Source organism: Taudactylus pleione, unplaced genomic scaffold, assembly GCF_031769625.1.
Source record: "Taudactylus pleione unplaced genomic scaffold, aTauple2 ptg000073l, whole genome shotgun sequence".
Classification (NCBI taxonomy): Eukaryota; Metazoa; Chordata; class Amphibia; order Anura; family Myobatrachidae; genus Taudactylus; species Taudactylus pleione.
The window spans coordinates 5,593,904-5,612,025 of record NW_028284475.1 but is presented as its reverse complement, the minus strand read 5'-3'; the positions used below and the strand labels follow the sequence as shown (position 1 = coordinate 5,612,025).

General features: G+C 46.8%; 1 protein-coding gene across 2 annotated transcripts in view; it reads left to right on the top strand.

The window, feature by feature from the left end:
- The first annotated feature begins 251 nt into the window (after nt 1-251).
- BNIPL (BCL2 interacting protein like) overlaps nt 252-18,122 on the top strand; it is a 39,489-nt gene continuing 21,618 nt past the window's right edge. Inside the window, exons 1-2 of one of the 2 annotated variants that reach the window (XM_088467620.1) lie at nt 252-404; nt 15,617-15,721. In XM_088467620.1, the coding sequence (XP_088323746.1) occupies nt 358-404; nt 15,617-15,721 (152 nt within the window). In that variant the 5' untranslated portion in view covers nt 252-357. Of the gene's footprint in view, nt 405-12,565; nt 12,720-15,616; nt 15,722-18,122 lie in introns of those variants that run through there. The other variant, XM_088467621.1, reaches the window with a different exon arrangement.

The window sequence follows — 18,122 nt, the reverse complement described above, 5'->3', positions numbered from 1 at the left end:
CTCCTAACAGTGCTACCCCCACTCTTAGTAAAGGGTACACTTGTGCATCTCAGTACCAGTGAGGGTAATACTGCAACATTGCCACCACCTGGACAGTAAAGGAATGGCAGATAACTTGCATTTAGAACAAGCTAGTGAATCAGTTTCGACAAGAAAACAGTGAAACGTATATAAACTCACATTATTGCCCTGAGAGAGAAATACAGAAACTCCGGCTGGTCTGAGGGCAGAAGAAATCCAGGTGTGAGAGGTGGAAGAACTGGTTTGTGAGAGGTGTGTATGTATGTGCTGTATAATGAGGCAGGGCGGTGAGCAACCGGCTGTGTTACTAATTCCATCGCAGAGCGACTCCTAAAGATGGGCACCTGCCTGGATGAGAACGATGTGAGGCCAGCACTCCAAAGGTACGTCTCCCAGGTGCCATGTTACTTACTGCGAGTGTTCCCTGAGATCTGTAACATCCAGCAAGCAGTCTCCATGCGGGTCCTGTGACCTTACAGATGGGGGGGGGGGGGAACGTCTCTCCTGCAGGAGGTAGCAGTGAGTTACTTGTCAGGATTAATAGCACCACTCAATGCAGGACAGAGCCAGCCCTGACAGGGGCAGAATATTGTACAGTGTAATTAGATCTACTCATCCTGAGGTTCTACGAGTAAAAGCTCGGCTCAGAGCGGTCGTGTGTCCCCCTACACCCCGGACAGAAGTTACCAGATATGTGTATCACACTCTATATTTTTATATTATCTAAAATATACTTTTAAATATGAGTGTGCTTTTAAAAAAAAAAAAAAAAACATTTTAGACTTATTAACCCTTAGAGGGGTATTCAATACGAAACGTAAATGTCGCCGTCTATGCGCGTCTAAGTTTTCACCGCACATCGGAGCTTTTGCCGGCAAAAAAGTATCGCGCGCGCCCCCGATTATACCCGTATTCAATATGAAATCGTCGACAACGGCACCCGGCGAAAGTGAAATCGGCGAAAACTTTGATTTTTGTGGAAATCACCCTAACACCCCCAAAAAGATGCTCTGATATGGGGGATCACTCTGGATACCCCCGATTAGCCCTGCTGAAGGTTTTTGGGGTCTTTAAATGGTCTCGATAGCTGCTATTTTGGGGATTTGGGAGGGTGGTGAAGAATAGTATTTAGAAGTGTTTTTGGCAGAAAAAAAGTAGTCCCAGCAAATTTGGGGTACTTGAAAATGGGGGAGAGCATATTTAAAAGTTGCTAAAGTGACGTTTTAAAAAACGTGAAAAATTTACCTTCCGCAAACACCTGCAATGAAAAAAACACCGGGGGCATACTTGGGAACACCCCTAGATTGTAGTTCGCTAGTTTTTAACTTTGTACCCCCCAATTATTTTTTTTGCCCCCAAAATGAAAGTGCTGAGTTTTTTTTTTTTAAACATTTTTTGACACCGTTTACCTTTGGGGGACTGTCTGAAGGTTGCAGGGTGGTTTCTGAAATGTTGCGCCCCAAAACCCCAATTCTGCACTTTTTTCCCCCACCCATTCCTTGGTGATACTTTTTCGCGAAAAGTTTTCAAATTGAATACGGTGTAAAAGTCAAAGTGGCGAAAATGACGTCATCCGAGCGAAAACCTCGCAGAAACGGAGTTTTCCCTCCATATTGAATACCCCTATTAGTTTAAAAAATATATATATATATATATTTTGATTATCTGCGTATGAGAGATGTACGGAGGTTGTAGGACTTGACCAGCTGTGACGTGATTCCTTGTTGCAGTAACACGTAGGTAATCTGCGCTGCCCATGTGATTCGTTCTGTGGTTTGGAGCCCACACATGGGCCAATTCCAAATAAAAACACAATGAAGACAAGACAGGGACGGTGTGTGTTCAATAGGCGGTGATAAATGCTTTCTCCTGGCTTTGGGCATAGGTAAAGGGATTACTACCGCTTCTGATCTGCCAATAGAAAAGTAGCAGTGAAATCACTGAATTCGCCGTTCCTAACGCTGTCCCAATATCGCACTGTGGAGACCGCACAGTCCACCAATTTATGAAGCGGCGAATACGCACAGCTTTTGGTAAAAACATAGTGTCATCTCCGTATGGCGTTGTTGACGCGCCTTTTCTGCCTTGAGCACCTGCAGTGTATGAAATAGGGGGGCACTTTCCTTAATGCACATGTGTGTATCCTATAAGTTTGCGCTTACTGAACATTGGCAACCATATTAGCTCGACTCTGGACAGTATTTAATTTAAAGAGGACATTGCAGCTTTGTGTCAGCTTACAAAAAAAAGAGCTTTTGATAAATATACCTCAGAATTTTAAAGTGAAACTTGGCAGTAGTAGGTGTGGCTTCACTGGAATGGGTGGGGCCTTTTGACAACTTAAGCCCCACCCACAATCATGCAAACTTGGCCCAGGCCCAGCAAGCCACGCCTACATTTCTTGTAGGCCACGGCTAGTTTAGGGGTCTGATAAACGAGAGTTATGTGGTAATTAAGGGAATATGGTAACTAATTTATTTATCCCTGTGATTAATATCTCTAAATGCCACTCACACATACACACTCTTTACATGATTACAGATCTAAAATGTCACCACGTATTACTGCGAGCGACAGAAAATCATTCTGCCGCTGCCTCGTGTTTTTCTTCAGTCCCAGAATACCTTGCTTATGTCCAATAACCATATGATGAACAGTAAAGCTGTATACACACACAACGATTTTTTGGCCGATAATCGTTAAACGATATTGTTTAACGATAATCGTTTGAAAAAATCGTTCACTTTCTGAGTCAAATGATGAACGATTATCGTTCATGCGCGTTCACGTTTGTTGTTTGTAGTTCAGTCAGACTTGTCAACTGAACGATTTTCATTAATGGAATATGCAAAAATCGTTCATTACACTTTAAAAAATGTAACAGATAATCTGACAGAAAATCGTTCATAAAATCGTTGGTAACAAAATCGTTGTGTGTGTGTGTATGCAGCTTTAGACATATATTAATACAGATCATTTACTCTGAATAAAAACCCCATACGTCTGCCAGCCGATTCCCCGATTGAACCGACTGCCGGTCGATAATGCGGCCATCGATGATCGCCGATGTGTCGGGGAATCAGAAATTCTTCATGTTTAAAAAATCTCTGATTATATACTTTCCGTTTGCGGAGCATTCCTCCTAAGTGACCTTGTGAATTACTCGTGCCTTTTGCGCTATATTCTGAATGCTATTTATACCAGTGCCCACTCCAGTCCTTTCGTTACACAGGTGAGGTCCCTATTGCCAGTCCTGTACACATTGTCTATATGTGATATATAACTGTTACCGTACAGGTATTGGAGTTGTAATGACTATATGATTATAAATCAAGTTATTGTGTGACAGCTATTGATAAATATTACATCTCATACACAGTACAGATATTAAACTGTTCAATCTAGATCAGAGGTTCTCAAACTCGATCCTCAGGATCCCACACGGTTCATGTTTTCCAGGTCACCCAGCAGGTGCACAGGTGTATTCATTACTCACTGACACATTTTAAGAGATCCACAGGTGATCTAATTATTTCACTTGATTCTGTGAGGAGACCTGGAAAACACGCACTGTCCGGAGGTCCTGAGGACAGAGTTTGAGAACCACTGATCAAGATGACCGAGGACCTGATTCAGAACAGGACCCAGGAGTGATCGGTGCTGGGTCATCGGTAGCAGTGGATCTGAGAAGGTATGTCAATGCAGCAGGAGCTGTCTTTCGAATTGAGACGCCCACCTGTGCCTTCTCAGATGCGCTGCACGCATCCAAAGGCGCATCACCACCGCAAACACCACGCTGGCCATCGGGCGTCTGAGCTATCCTAAGATTACTCAGAATGCCCACCTCAATTAAGCTGCCGAGATCAGTGAATAGGAATGGCCATTGACCATCGATGATCTAGTAACGATGACCAGTGATTTTTTTTTTTTTTTAAACCATCAATAGTGGTGCCCGATGGACACATTGGAAGTGGCAGGCCTAATGGCCGTGAACTACACATGCACAGAAACCGACCATCGATGAGCTACCGATGGTTTAAACAATAGCTGCATCAACTGTATAGCTGCAAATCTGCGCCCAACAGTGTAGTATTTAAGATTTTAGAGTAGTAATATAGTATTATGAGCCTGTGATTGTTATAACTAAGGGCCTGACTCGTCGCGGATCGCAACTGCGATTGCAATAGCGATTATACACGCAGTCTAAATGCAATCATTTGCTAATCCACTGCAACCGCTATGGCGTCACACCATTACATAATGACGCCCACTTTACCTTACACATATCCGTAATACTTAGCAAGACTGCGAAACCATCGGTAACAGCGAGTACCATCGCAGCCTCACGCACACTTGCACAAGCTCTGACCTTACTCAGGAATTGCTAACCTCATCGCACGCTATGAGTACACAAGCTGCGTATGGCATAGCAGTGGCTAATTTATGCACACCCCTGCAACGGCGTTCAAATGCACTGGCACGCCTGCGTTTCTCCGACGCCCCCATCCCCATCAACTCATACAAACTGTACTTCCTGTCAATCACTCTGCGATCGCAGTGGTATGCGCAGAATGTAACAATAGGCCGATAGCTTGCGTAAGCGCAGTTGTGATCCTTGCTGAATCAGCCCTATGTGCGGTAAAGGGGCTGCAGGGTGACGCTGCCAGGGCACAGCCTCCTGCTGCTGTGGTACCATGTTTCGCAAGTAACAAAAAATAAATTGCTCAACAGCGCAAACTTTGGCATAGCGTCCATCTTTGAATGAGGCGCATTGACGCTGGTAGATCACCGCTAAGTAAGTAAACAAAAAGTAGATCCCAGGTCACGATAGTCCGGCCACCCCTGATTTAGGGTCTGCTGCGATCTCGCTTGCAGACCCCACCGCCCAAGCCGCAGCATTATTAGTGGGCAGAGCGGAGGTGTGGCTGGTCAATGTTGCCGTTTTCCAGGAGGGATGAGGACTCGGGGGTCTGCGTCGGTGGGCACAGATTTCCTGGCCTCGCAAGTGACCAGGACCCTTTCAGGCTGCAGTAAGCTTCAGCTACCGCAGCCTGGCCAAAGGAGTATTCATTCCATTTAGCATTATTTCTTATTGACGCTTTAAAACGATTAAAGCAGCGGCTCTAACAAACTGCACCATAGTGAATATACCTCCTCCCGGCAGGGGCCAGAGGCGGGCTGGGCCGGGGGGGCACACAACCAAAACTTTTTTTTTTTTTGTCTTTCAACATATGAAAATGCCTGTACAATCCTGGAGCCCATTCCCGGTGGATGAAGACGACGAGTCCTAAGCTGTTACCCTCTTGCGCCCGTTCACATTGCCATGTGAAATTAATGACCCAAGTCTCTCCTGATAAGTATACAGGTGCTCATGTAACAGCCGTCACAACGCAGGCTCCGGTGAGTTTACGGGAAATCTGCTCGGATTTTTTTTAAACGGCAATCATTTAAAAGGCAACACCAACCTGGTATTGTCTTTTAAATGATTGCCGCTTTAAAAATGGGAACCCAACAAGCTTTTGGGCATGAAATTGGATAGTAAAGTGGGATTTTCTATATTTGAATAAGTAGCTGTAGTTGTGCAAGGGTTAAAGAGCCTCGGGCAACAAATTTGACACTTGGAATCCACAGAGGGGGGGTCACTTACATATGACCCATTTGCAATTGGCCTTGCCCAACAAGGTTTTGGGCATGAATAGGGCAGTAAAGCGGGCATAGGCACCAGATATTGTCGTTTTGAATAAGAAGCTGTAATAGTGCAGTAGCGGGAAGTGCAGAACTGGCCGCAGCCTCCTGAGGATGCTCTGAGTGGGGTGTCCAAAGATTGCGGCACTGCAGCATCGATACTGAGTACAGTACAGGCTGCGGCACTGCGATACTGAGTACAGTACAGGCTGCGGAATTGCGATACTGAGTACAGTACAGGCTGCGGAATTGCGATACTGAGTACAGTACAGGCTGCGGAATTGCGATACTGAGTACAGTACAGGCTGCGGGATTGCGATACTGAGTACAGTACAGGCTGCCGTTCCAGGCATTCTGCTAGCCAGTAGCAAGGGCCGTGGGGCCAGCAACAGTCCATTAGTGGAACAGATCGATAAACTATCAGTGATAGTGCCCCGATCAAATATATCAATACTGGCCCCACGATTGTACATCCCTACTAACATATAGATTAGGTAAGATGCAGATTTCTTCCTGCAATATTCACGTCAAACTATAGCAGCCAACACTCCGCCATACCGTCCTCCTAGCTAAAATCTCTGCTGTGATCAAAGTCACGTCCAGGTGGCAAAAGGTCTGCAATTACCGTGCACCGCAAGTGCCACATTACAGGGAATTACAGGGAATTACTGTGGTCTCTTAATAGCTCATGAGATTGCATTACACAAGTGTGTTCTGCGGTTAGCAGAGGTGGGCGTTTTAGGGTGTGTGTGACCCAGGGAGGGGCTGTTGCTTGTATAGAATGGACACGCCCACTGCTGTGACATCACATCATTAGTGTGAAGTCCAGACTATATTTTGCTATATAAGTTTGAAGTAGATTTCAACGTTCTCTGGTCTTTAGTCCGAAAGTCCCAACAGAACATGAACAGAAAACTATTGTGAAGCTATTAGATTTACTGTCTCATCCACTATATTACAGCCGCAGCGATCACGCACATTGAGCCTGATTATGAGGAGTGTGATATAACAGATCAACAATATAACGGTCTACACCAGATAATATCATACACCAGATAATATGTTAACAGGGACAAAAGGTTGACCGGTTCAAACGGTCAAAACAAATAATGGTCAACACAATTGTTGTTGTTTTTTTGTACTTTAACCCTAACCACCTCCCCCCCTGCACAGTGCCAAACCCCAACCCTTCTCCTAGTGCCTAAAGCTAACCCTAACCCTCCCCCTAGTGCCTAAAGCTAACCCTGACCCTCCTCCTAGTGCCTACCCCTAACTGTCCCCTCCTGCAGCCTGACCCTAACCCTCCCCTAGTGCCTAACCCTAGCCGTCCCCTCCGGCAGCCTAACCCTCCCCCTAGTGCCTAACCCTAACCCTCCCCTCCTGCAGCCTAACCGTAACCTAACCCTGGCCCTAGTGCCTAACCCTAGCCGCCCCCTCCAGCAGTCTAACTGTAACCTCCCCCCCTAGTGTCTAACCAGAATTGGTATGAAATACCGTCAGCCGCATGGCCGGCGGTTCGATTCCCGTCAGCGACAGCCCAACAGAAGCAGAGTGCGACGCAGCTGAAGCCCGACAGCGCTGGAAATCCCGATCGTGGATAGGTAAGTATCCCCTAACCTAACCCCCCTAACCCTAACCCTCCTTAGGGGTGCCTAACCCTAACTTCATCCCCCAAGTGCCTAACCCTAATCCCCCCTCTAAGTGCCTAACCCTAACCACCCCCTTCCCCGCTGCCTAAACCTAAGTCCCCCGGGGGGGTGCCTAACCCTAAGTCCCCCCCGGGGGTGCCTAACCCTAACCCTCCCTCCCCCTAGCCTAACCCTCCCGGGGGGGTGCCTAACCCTAAGTCCCCCATGGGAGCCCTAAACCTAACCCTCCCCCCCCGTGGCTGTCCGCTCGCGGCGCCCGGCATCAGTACGATCGTGATGCCGGGCGCCGGTCTCCCAGTGTCGGGGAAATGCGGGCGTCTATATCTAGACGCCCGGCATTTCACCCATGCCGGGATAAGGCAGTCGGCTTCCCGATTGCCTCCCGTCTAACCCTAGCAATCCCCTCCGGGAGCCTAACCCTAACTGTCACCTCTGGCATCCTAACCGTAACCCTCCCCCAAGTACCTAATCCTAACTGCCCCCCTCCAGCAGCCTAACTCTAACCCTCCCTCTAGTACCCAACCCTAACCTAACTCCTCCCCTAGTGCCTAATCCTAACCGTCCCCTCCTGCAGCCTAACCGTAACCTAACCCTGGCCCTAGTGCCTAACTCTAGACGCTCCCTCCAGCAGCCTAACCCTCCCCTAGTGCCTAACCCTAACCGTCCTCTCCAACAGCCTAACCATAACCCTCCCCCTAGTGCCTAACCCTAGCCGCCCCCTCCAGCAGCCTAACTGTAACCCTCCCCCAAGTGCCTAATCCTAACTGCCCCCCACCAGCAGCCTAACTGTAACCCTCCCCCTAGTGTCCAACCCTATCCGTCCCCTCCGGCAGCCTAACCCTCCCCCTAGTGCCTAACCCTAGCCATCCCCTCCTACAGCCTAACCCTAACAATCCCCTTAGTGCCTAACCCTAGCCATCAACTCTGGCAGCCTAACCCTAGTGCCTAACCCTAACTGTCCTCTCTGGCAGCTTAACCCTAACCCTCCCCCAAGTGCCTAACCCTAGCCATCCCCTCCAGCAGCCAAACCGTAACCCTCCCCCTAGTGCCTAACCCTAACTAACACCTCCGGCTGCCTATCTGTAACCCTCCCCCTAGTGCATAACCATAGACATCTCCTCCGGTAGCCTAACCCTAGCGTCTAACCCTAACTGTCCCCTTCGGCAGCCTAACCGTAACCCTCCCCCAAGTGCCTAATCCTAACTGTACCCTCCAGCATCCTAACCCTCCCCCTAGTGCCTAACCCTAACAATCCCCCTAGTGCCTAACCCTAGCTTTTAACCTTAACTGTCCCCTTCGGCAGCCTAACCGTAACCCTCCCCTAGTGCCTAACCCTAGCCATCCCCTCCTGCAGCCTAACCCTCCCCCTAGTGCCTAACCCTAGCCATCCCATCCGGCAGCCTAACCCTCCCCCTAGTGCCTAACCCTAACAATCCCCCTAGTGCCTAACCCTAGCTTTTAACCTTAACTGTCCCCTTCGGCAGCCTAACCGTAACCCTCCCCTAGTGCCTAACCCTAGCCATCCCCTCCTGCAGCCTAACCCTCCCCCTAGTGCCTAACCCTAGCCATCCCATCCGGCAGCCTAACCCTCCCCCTAGTGCCTAACCCTAACAATCCCCCTAGTGCCTAACCCTAGCTTTTAACCTTAACTGTCCCCTTCGGCAGCCTAACCGTAACCCTCCCCTAGTGCCTAACCCTAGCCATCCCCTCCTGCAGCCTAACCCTCCCCCTAGTGCCTAACCGTAGCCATCCCATCCGGCAGCCTAACCCTCCCCTAGTGCCTAACCTTAGCCATAAACTTCGGCAGCCTAACCCTAACCCTAGTGCCTAACCCTAACAATCCCCCTAGTGCCTAACCCTAGCCATAAACTCCGGCAGCCTAAACCTAACCCTAGTGCCTAACCCTAACTGTCCTCTCCGGCAGCCTAACCGTAACCCTCCCCCGTGCCTAACCGTAACCCTCCCCCAAGTGCCTAATCCTAACTGTCCCCTCCAGCAGCCAAACCGTAACCCTCCCCTAGTGCCTAACCCTAGCCATTTCCTCCGGCAGCCTAACCCTAACAATCCCCCTAGTGCCTAACCCTAGCCATCAACTCCGGCAGCCTAACCCTAGTGCCTAACCCTAGCCATCTTCTCCGGCAGCCTAACCCTAACAATCCCCCTAGTGCCTAACCATAACCGTCCATTCCAACAGCCTAACCATAACCCTCCCCCTAGTGCCTAATCCTAACTGCCCCCCTCCAGCAGCCTAACTGTAACCCTCCCCCTAGTGTCCAACCCTATCCGTCCCCTCCGGCAGCCTAACCCTCCCCCTAGTGCCTAACCCTAGCCATCCCCTCCTACAGCCTAACCCTAACCATCCCCTTAGTGCCTAACCCTAGCCATCAACTCTGGCAGCCTAACCCTAGTGCCTAACCCTAACTGTCCTCTCTGGCAGCTTAACCCTAACCCTCCCCCAAGTGCCTAACCCTAGCCATCCCCTCCAGCAGCCAAACCGTAACCCTCCCCCTAGTGCCTAACCCTAACTGACACCTCCGGCTGCCTATCTGTAACCCTCCCCCTAGTGCATAACCATAGACATCTCCTCCGGTAGCCTAACCCTAGCGTCTAACCCTAACTGTCCCCTTCGGCAGCCTAACCGTAACCCTCCCCCAAGTGCCTAATCCTAACTGTACCCTCCAGCATCCTAACCCTCCCCCTAGTGCGTAACCCTAACAATCCCCCTAGTGCCTAACCCTAGCTTTTAACCTTAACTGTCCCCTTCGGCAGCCTAACCGTAACCCTCCCCTAGTGCCTACCCTAGCCATCCCCTCCTGCAGCCTAACCCTCCCCCTATTGCCTAACCCTAGCCATCCCATCCGGCAGCCTAACCCTAGTGCCTAACCCTAGCCATCTTCTTCGGCAGCCTAACCCTAACAATCCCCCTAGTGCCTAACCCTAACCGTCCTCTCCAACAGCCTAACCATAACCCTCCCCCTAGTGCCTAACCCTAGCCGCCCCCTCCAGCAGCCTAACCGTAACCCTCCCCCAAGTGCCTAATCCTAACTGCCCCCCTCCAGCAGCCTAACTGTAACCCTCCCCCTAGTGTCCAACCCTATCCGTCCCCTCCGGCAGCCTAACCCTCCCCCTAGTGCCTAACCCTAGCCATCCCCTCCTACAGCCTAACCCTAACAATCCCCTTAGTGCCTAACCCTAGCCATCAACTCTGGCAGCCTAACCCTAGTGCCTAACCCTAACTGTCCTCTCTGGCAGCTTAACCCTAACCCTCCCCCTAGTGCCTAACCCTAGCCATCCCCTTCAGCAGCCTAACCCTCCCCCTAGTGCCTAACCCTAGCCATCCCATCCGGCAGCCTAACCCTCCCCCTAGTGCCTAACCCTAGCCATCTCCTCCGGCAGCCTAACCCTAACAATCCCCCTAGTGCCTAACCCTAGCCATCAACTCCGGCAGCCTAACCCTAACCCTAGTGCCTAACCCTAGCCATCAACTCCGGCAGCCTAACCCTCCCCCAAGTGCCTAATCCTAACTGTACCCTCCAGCATCCTAACCCTCCCCCTAGTGCCTAACCGTAACCCTCCCCCGAGTGCCTAATCCTAAACCCTAGCCTTAAAAATGTTTAAAAAAAATGTGTCAACCATGTGTGTCGAACATTTGAACCTGTCGACCTTTTATATATGTCGTCCCTTTATCCCTGTCGACCTGCTGAATGTTGACCTTTATAGTGTCGATCTTCTACCTGGATACCATTCTGAGGGACACAGAGGCAGCTATGTCTTTTGCCGCAGTTGTGGTCGCACCGTTACGCCAGTGTTTTCCCATCACTGGGGCTGATTCAGGGGTGGGTGCTGCTACGTCTGCAATACCAGGCAAATGCTAGTATCAGCCTTCCCCTGGTGTGGTAGCCTGCCATCGGACTGCGCAAGCCCTGAGACGCCCCACTCTCAGCGCCTCGGCGTGGCGCAGTGTCTCCACATGACTATGGCCTCTGTGGCTGCGGTTGGGCGTCTGACACACCCACCACACGCCCATGAAACTGACTTTTTTTTTGCTATCACTTCAGGCCGCCTCCCAGTCTCCGCCCAGGATCACCCATCACTTTGCCGCCCCATTTCTGACAGCGCCTCTGTGCGCATGCTCTGTGTAACGCATGCATCATAGGGGTTTACAGAACTTTTTGCGCATGGCCATCAACTATCGATAGTTAGCAATTACCATTTGTTTTGCCACCCATGGCAGAGAGACAATCCAATGGTTCTCCACCATCGATTGCAGAGAGCCATTGGTTCTCCGCCATCGATGGACGAGTGGCAGTCTCTAAGCCCTGCCCCCACCTTTTTATTGGATCGCGGCCCGCCATGCCCCCAGCAGCTGTGGCCAACAAGGTGCAAACCATCGATGAACTCCCCATCGATAGCCATCCCTACAATGCAGTATAATTACATGAGACATGTAACGGTATATCGCTTCTAACTAGTGCATTCTATAAAATGATAGGTAGAATGTGATTGGTACAGTAAGTTTGCCTTAGCAAAGGGGGCATTAAGACATAATTATCTGTTTGGAATGAAGCTATTGTGCAACTTTCTATGAAATAAATATACTGCAGGAGAGTGGAGGTAACAGCATGCAGGCCTCCTGCAAATTCTCCTTTCACCTGAACCGATGTTGCAGTTCTAAAGCTGCATACACACACAACGATTTAGTTAATGAACGATTTTAGTAAACGATTTTCTCCCTTGAAAAAATGAACTAAAATCGTTTACTAAAGTTCATTTAATGTCATGAACGATTTTTTAGAACTACAAACGATTTTTGCATATTAACTTAATGAAAATCGTTGAGTTGACAAGTCTGACTGAACTACAAACGTGAACGCGCATGAACGAAAATCGTTCATCGTTTGACTCAGAAAGTGAATGATTTTTACAAACGATTATCGTTAAACGATATCGTTTAACGATAATCGTTAAAAAAATCGTTGTGTGTGTGTATGCACCTTAAAGAGTAATCCACGTTCCCTGGTACAATTATTTAGGTGCAAACATGCTTGCGGCTCTCGGGTGTATGTGTGAACATGTGAAGAGCACATGGTGTGCTCATGACGTTCCGTGTTTGCATAACATGAGTGTGTCAACAAAGTGCAAAAATGCCGGCTGCTTGCGGTGTTCCTGAGACACAGGAGCTATTTGGGAGTTGCCTATTATCCAGCAGGGCCCTTCCCTACCTCCCAGCTACACGGGTGATGTCAGCAGCAGGCTCAAATAGGCCAGGGTCAGGCTGCAGGGTACGCTTACTGCTCCATGGAGAACCGACTCACCTACCTCCTGGTCCAGGCCCCGCTGGCTCACTCCACAGCCCACCTCTCAGTAAGTACCCCCCCCCCCCTAATAAAGTGGCTATTTATTTATCGGTTATCATTAACTAGCAAGTTTGCAAACACAACATTGCTGGGGCCTGTATTTAAATGTTTCCCATATTTTTTTTATTTTTTTTCATCTTGGTTCAATGCTAATAAACGACTTGTGATTATCACATGGGAACAGACTCTGTATTATCGTGTTTTACTTAGCAGAACAGATATTGCCGTCAGCTGTAGCTTGTCCATATAGGAGGCACTGTAACGTTTCATTTCAGCTACAAGCTATGATCCCTACGAAAAGGGATCGCCAACCTCCTGCAGGCGTACCCCTAAAATATTGATAGATGGAATCAGATTGCAGCGAAAGCTGGATAAATAAATATCTATATTTAGTATACTGCTTTGATAAATATTTTAATGAGAGAATAAATTATAGGGGTTTTCTATTAAGCAATTACTGACACAGGGTCATATACACGAACACAAACAAACAGAAGCTTTTACACATATATGTATATATATAGGTCACGGCTGCTATATATATATATATATATATATATATATATATATATATATATATATATATATATATCCTATGTGTGCCTCTGCCTATGATACGTTGCATGTCTCACGTTTCTGTAGGAGATTGTTTTTGCACCACACCTATAACCAGAATAATGGTCACTGCTAGTTAGAACTTGTAGAATCCATCCAGCATTGCAGGAAACCTGTGTGTTAACTGGTGATGTGCCAAACACTAAGCACTGTTCTATGTACAGTTATTATGCTATTGCTGCTTGCATTTGCACTGTGTGTGAGTGTATTGATGATATATATTTTTACCTACAACCCATAGCTGGGAATTCCTGCAACAATCAGCTGTGATACATGAAAGGAGGACATTTGAGTTCCCATGCCCCAATTCAGAATATGATGATTTGTGACTCTAAATATTAGTTTCTCCGTTGCCTGAAGAGGTGGTCAGTGGCGTAACTCCAAAATAGGGTTCTCGGCTGTGGCGTAGCCAGGTTTGAAGTGATTGGGGAGCAAAGGATGAAGATAAGCATCGTGTTTGCTTGAAATGGAATGAGAATACTCTCTATATAGCAATATGTGCCACTGACAGGCAAACGATCATTGCGTGGACTCCGAGCAGCGCTGTGTTATCTGATATGGGCAAAGTCCATCGGGGCGCAGATTCCCATAGTTATGAGCAGTGCGCCCACGGGAGACCACCAATGAGAAGGGAGGTGAAAGCAGTGGGGAGCACCTCACATGTAGTGGGGATAGTATTAGAAGACTGTCCGGGAGCAATCTTTAGACTTTGAGACTGGCTACATATAAAAAAGAGTCGGGGGACAAGGATAGCCCACGAAGGCCCGTATTCAATTTGAGGCAAAAAGTCCGTATCCGCGAAAAAGTATCGCCGATGATGTCATTTCGACAGGTGGAAATGTATCGCCGTGTTCAATTTCAACGACTTTTCGCCTAGGCGGAAAGTCAATGCAATATAATAGGCGAAAAAGTTTCGCCTATGAGTTGCAGGCGGGAAAAAAATGCAGAATTGGGGTTTTGGGGTGCAACATTGCGGGAACCCCCTAAAGGTAAACTGTATAAAAAAAAAAACCTGAAAAAACACTTTAGAACACCCAAAAAAAAAGTACTTTCATTTTGGGGGCAAAAAAGTTCAAAGTTGGGGGACAAACTTATAAACTAGCGAAAGACTCAGGGGGGTCCCCCAAGTATGCCCCAGGTGATTTTTACTTTGCTAGTGCTAGCAGCAGGTGGAATTTTTTTTTTTTAAACAATTTTTTTTAAACTTTAGTAACTTTAAAATATTCTAGCCCCCATTTTCAGGCACCCAAAAATTTGCTGGGACTAGTTATTTTCACAAAAAAAACCCTTCAAAATGCCATTCTTCACCCCTTATGCAAATACGCAAAACAGCACTTATTGAGACCATTTAAATACCCCAAATACCTTCAGCAGGTGTCCATAGTGATCCCCCATGTCAGTGCATCTTTTGGAGGGTGTCAGGCTGATTACCCCATTTTGGAGAGGACTTTCTGCCTGCTCAAGTTTCGCTGGTTGCCATTTTTGCGTACTTTCAAATTTAATACGGGGAATCGCTGGGACGCACGCAAAAATTTTCCGCACCCAAAACACGCGATATAGTCAAAATTTGTCAGTCGAAAAAGTTTTGCGGTGCGAATCTAATTGAATACGGGCCTAAGTAGGGCCATTAGGACTGTGATGAGCCATGTGCCCAAAAATCGGGTATGCTGCCGGATAAAGGCAGGATACCACAGGCATCGCTGGTCGTTTTAGACATTTTTGCAAATGATTTGCAAACGATTTATGAACTATCGTTCAATCGCTCAACTTAATCGTCTAGTGGATGGGCACCTTAATTTCTTGCACAATTGCATTAAATCTTTGTTTTGACTCTCTATCTCCACCTACTGGTCTCATGTAGAACAGTCTCCATGTACTGGTCTCATGTAGAAGAGTCTCATGTAGAACAGTAGCTGCAGTATCTCTGAATTTTGTGATCTAAATCTGCAACCTGTCGAGCTGGAATGTTTATACTGAATGAAGGTTGGATTGCTGGGGCCCCAAATCCGGCAAAGCCAAGAATTTTGTACAAAAGAATTTAATAAAAAATAAATAAAAATGTAATGCTGCAGTATAACTTATCACCACCAGATGTCAGTGCAGAGATCTCCCATTGAAGCCATTTAAGTGTTAAGTATAGTTTTCATACTATACTGAAGCAAGATTCATATACACCATATAACTGTGTATAGTCAGTGTATGCTACATATATTTTATATGAGTAAAATAGAGATGCGAACCTTGGTATATATTCTACACTACTATCTGCTTCCTATGTCCTCCCTGCAGCTATAACCGTCTCGTGCATCCTGTCCCAGTTTCCTCAGAATTAGGACAGCTGAGTATCGATGACATGGAGCTGAAGGAGGAATGGCAGGACGAAGAGTTTCCCAGGTTACTACATCGGGTCACATAATATTCTCATTACTGGCTGAGTCATTCATTCATTAAAGCCCATCTTACACAGATCAATAGACAATCTGAATCAGTATAATAATTCCCTTTTTACTCTACACAGACATAGGACACTACACCCCCAACATGACCTGACCACTGTACATGACCATAATACACATCTATTACACTGTATACAGACATAGGACACATCTATTACACTGTATACATAGGACACTACACCCCCAACATGATCATAATACACATCTATTACACTGTATACAGACCTAGGACACATCTTTTACACTGTATACATAGGACACTACACCCCCAACATGTCCTGACCGCTGTACATGACCATAATACACATCTATTACACTATATACAGACAGGGCACTACATCCCCAACATGACCTGACCACTGTACATGACCATAATAAACATCTATTACACTGTATACAGACATAAGACACTACACCCCCAACATGACCTGACCACTGTACATGACCATAATACACATCTATTACACTGTATACAGACATAGGACACTACACCCCCAACATGACCTGACCACTGTACATGATCATAATACACATCTATTACACTGTATACAGACATAAGACACTACACCCCCAACATGACCATAATACACATCTATTACACTGTATACAGACATAGGACACTACACCCCAACATGTCCTGACCACTGTACATGACCATAATACACATCTATTACACTGTATACAGCCACAGGACACTACACCCCCAACATGACGTGACCGCTGTACATGATCATAATACACATCTATTACACTGTATACAGACATAGGACACTACACCCCCAACATGACCTGACCACTGTACATGACCATAATACACATCTATTACACTGTATACAGCCACAGGACACTACACCCCCAACATGACGTGACCGCTGTACATGATCATAATACACATCTATTACACTGTATACAGACATAGGACACTACACCCCCAACATGACCTGACCACTGTACATGATCATAATACCCATATATTACACTGTATACAGACATAGGACACTACTCCCCCAACATGACCATAATACCCATATATTACACTGTATACAGACATAGGACACTACACCCCCAACATGACCATAATACACATCTATTACACAGTATACAGACATAGGACACTACACCCCCAACATGACCTGACCACTGTACATGATCATAATACCCATATATTACACTGTATACAGACATAGGACACTACACCCCCAACATGATCATAATACACATCTATTACACTGTATACAGACATAGGACACTACACCCAACATGACCATAATACACATCTATTACACAGTATACAGACATAGGACACCTCTATTACACTGTATACAGACATAGGACACTACACCCCCAACATGTCCTGACCGCTGTACATGATCATAATACCCATCTATTACACTGTATAAAGACATAGGACACATCTATTACACTGTATACATAGGACACTACACCCCCAACATGATCATAATACACATCTATTACACTATATATAGACATAGGACACTACACCCCCCAACATGACCTGACCACTGTACATGATCATAATACACATCTATTACACTGTATACAGACATAGGACACTACACCCCCAACATGACCATAATGCACATCTATTACACTGTATACAGACAGAGGACACTATACCCCCAACATGACCTGACCACTGTACATGACCATAATACACATCTATTACACTGTATACAGACATAGGACACTACACCCCCAACATGACCATAATACACATCTATTACACTGTATACAGACATAGGACACTACACCCCAACATGACCTGACCGCTGTACATGACCATAATACACATCTATTACACTGTATACAGACATAGGACACTACTCCCCCAACATGACCTGACCACTGTACATGACCATAATACACATCTATTACACTGTATACAGACATAGGACACTACACCCCCAACATGACCATAATACACATCTATTACACTGTATACAGACATAGGACACTACACCCCAACATGACCTGACCGCTGTACATGACCATAATACACATCTATTACACTGTATACAGACATAGGACACTACTCCCCCAACATGACCTGACCACTGTACATGACCATAATACACATCTATTACACTGTATACAGACATAGGACACTACACCCCCAACATGACCATAATACACATCTATTACACTGTATACAGACATAGGACACTACACCCCAACATGACCTGACCGCTGTACATGACCATAATACACATCTATTACACTGTATACAGACATAGGACACTACTCCCCCAACATGACCTGACCACTGTACATGATCATAATACACATCTATTACACTGTATACAGACATAGGACACTAC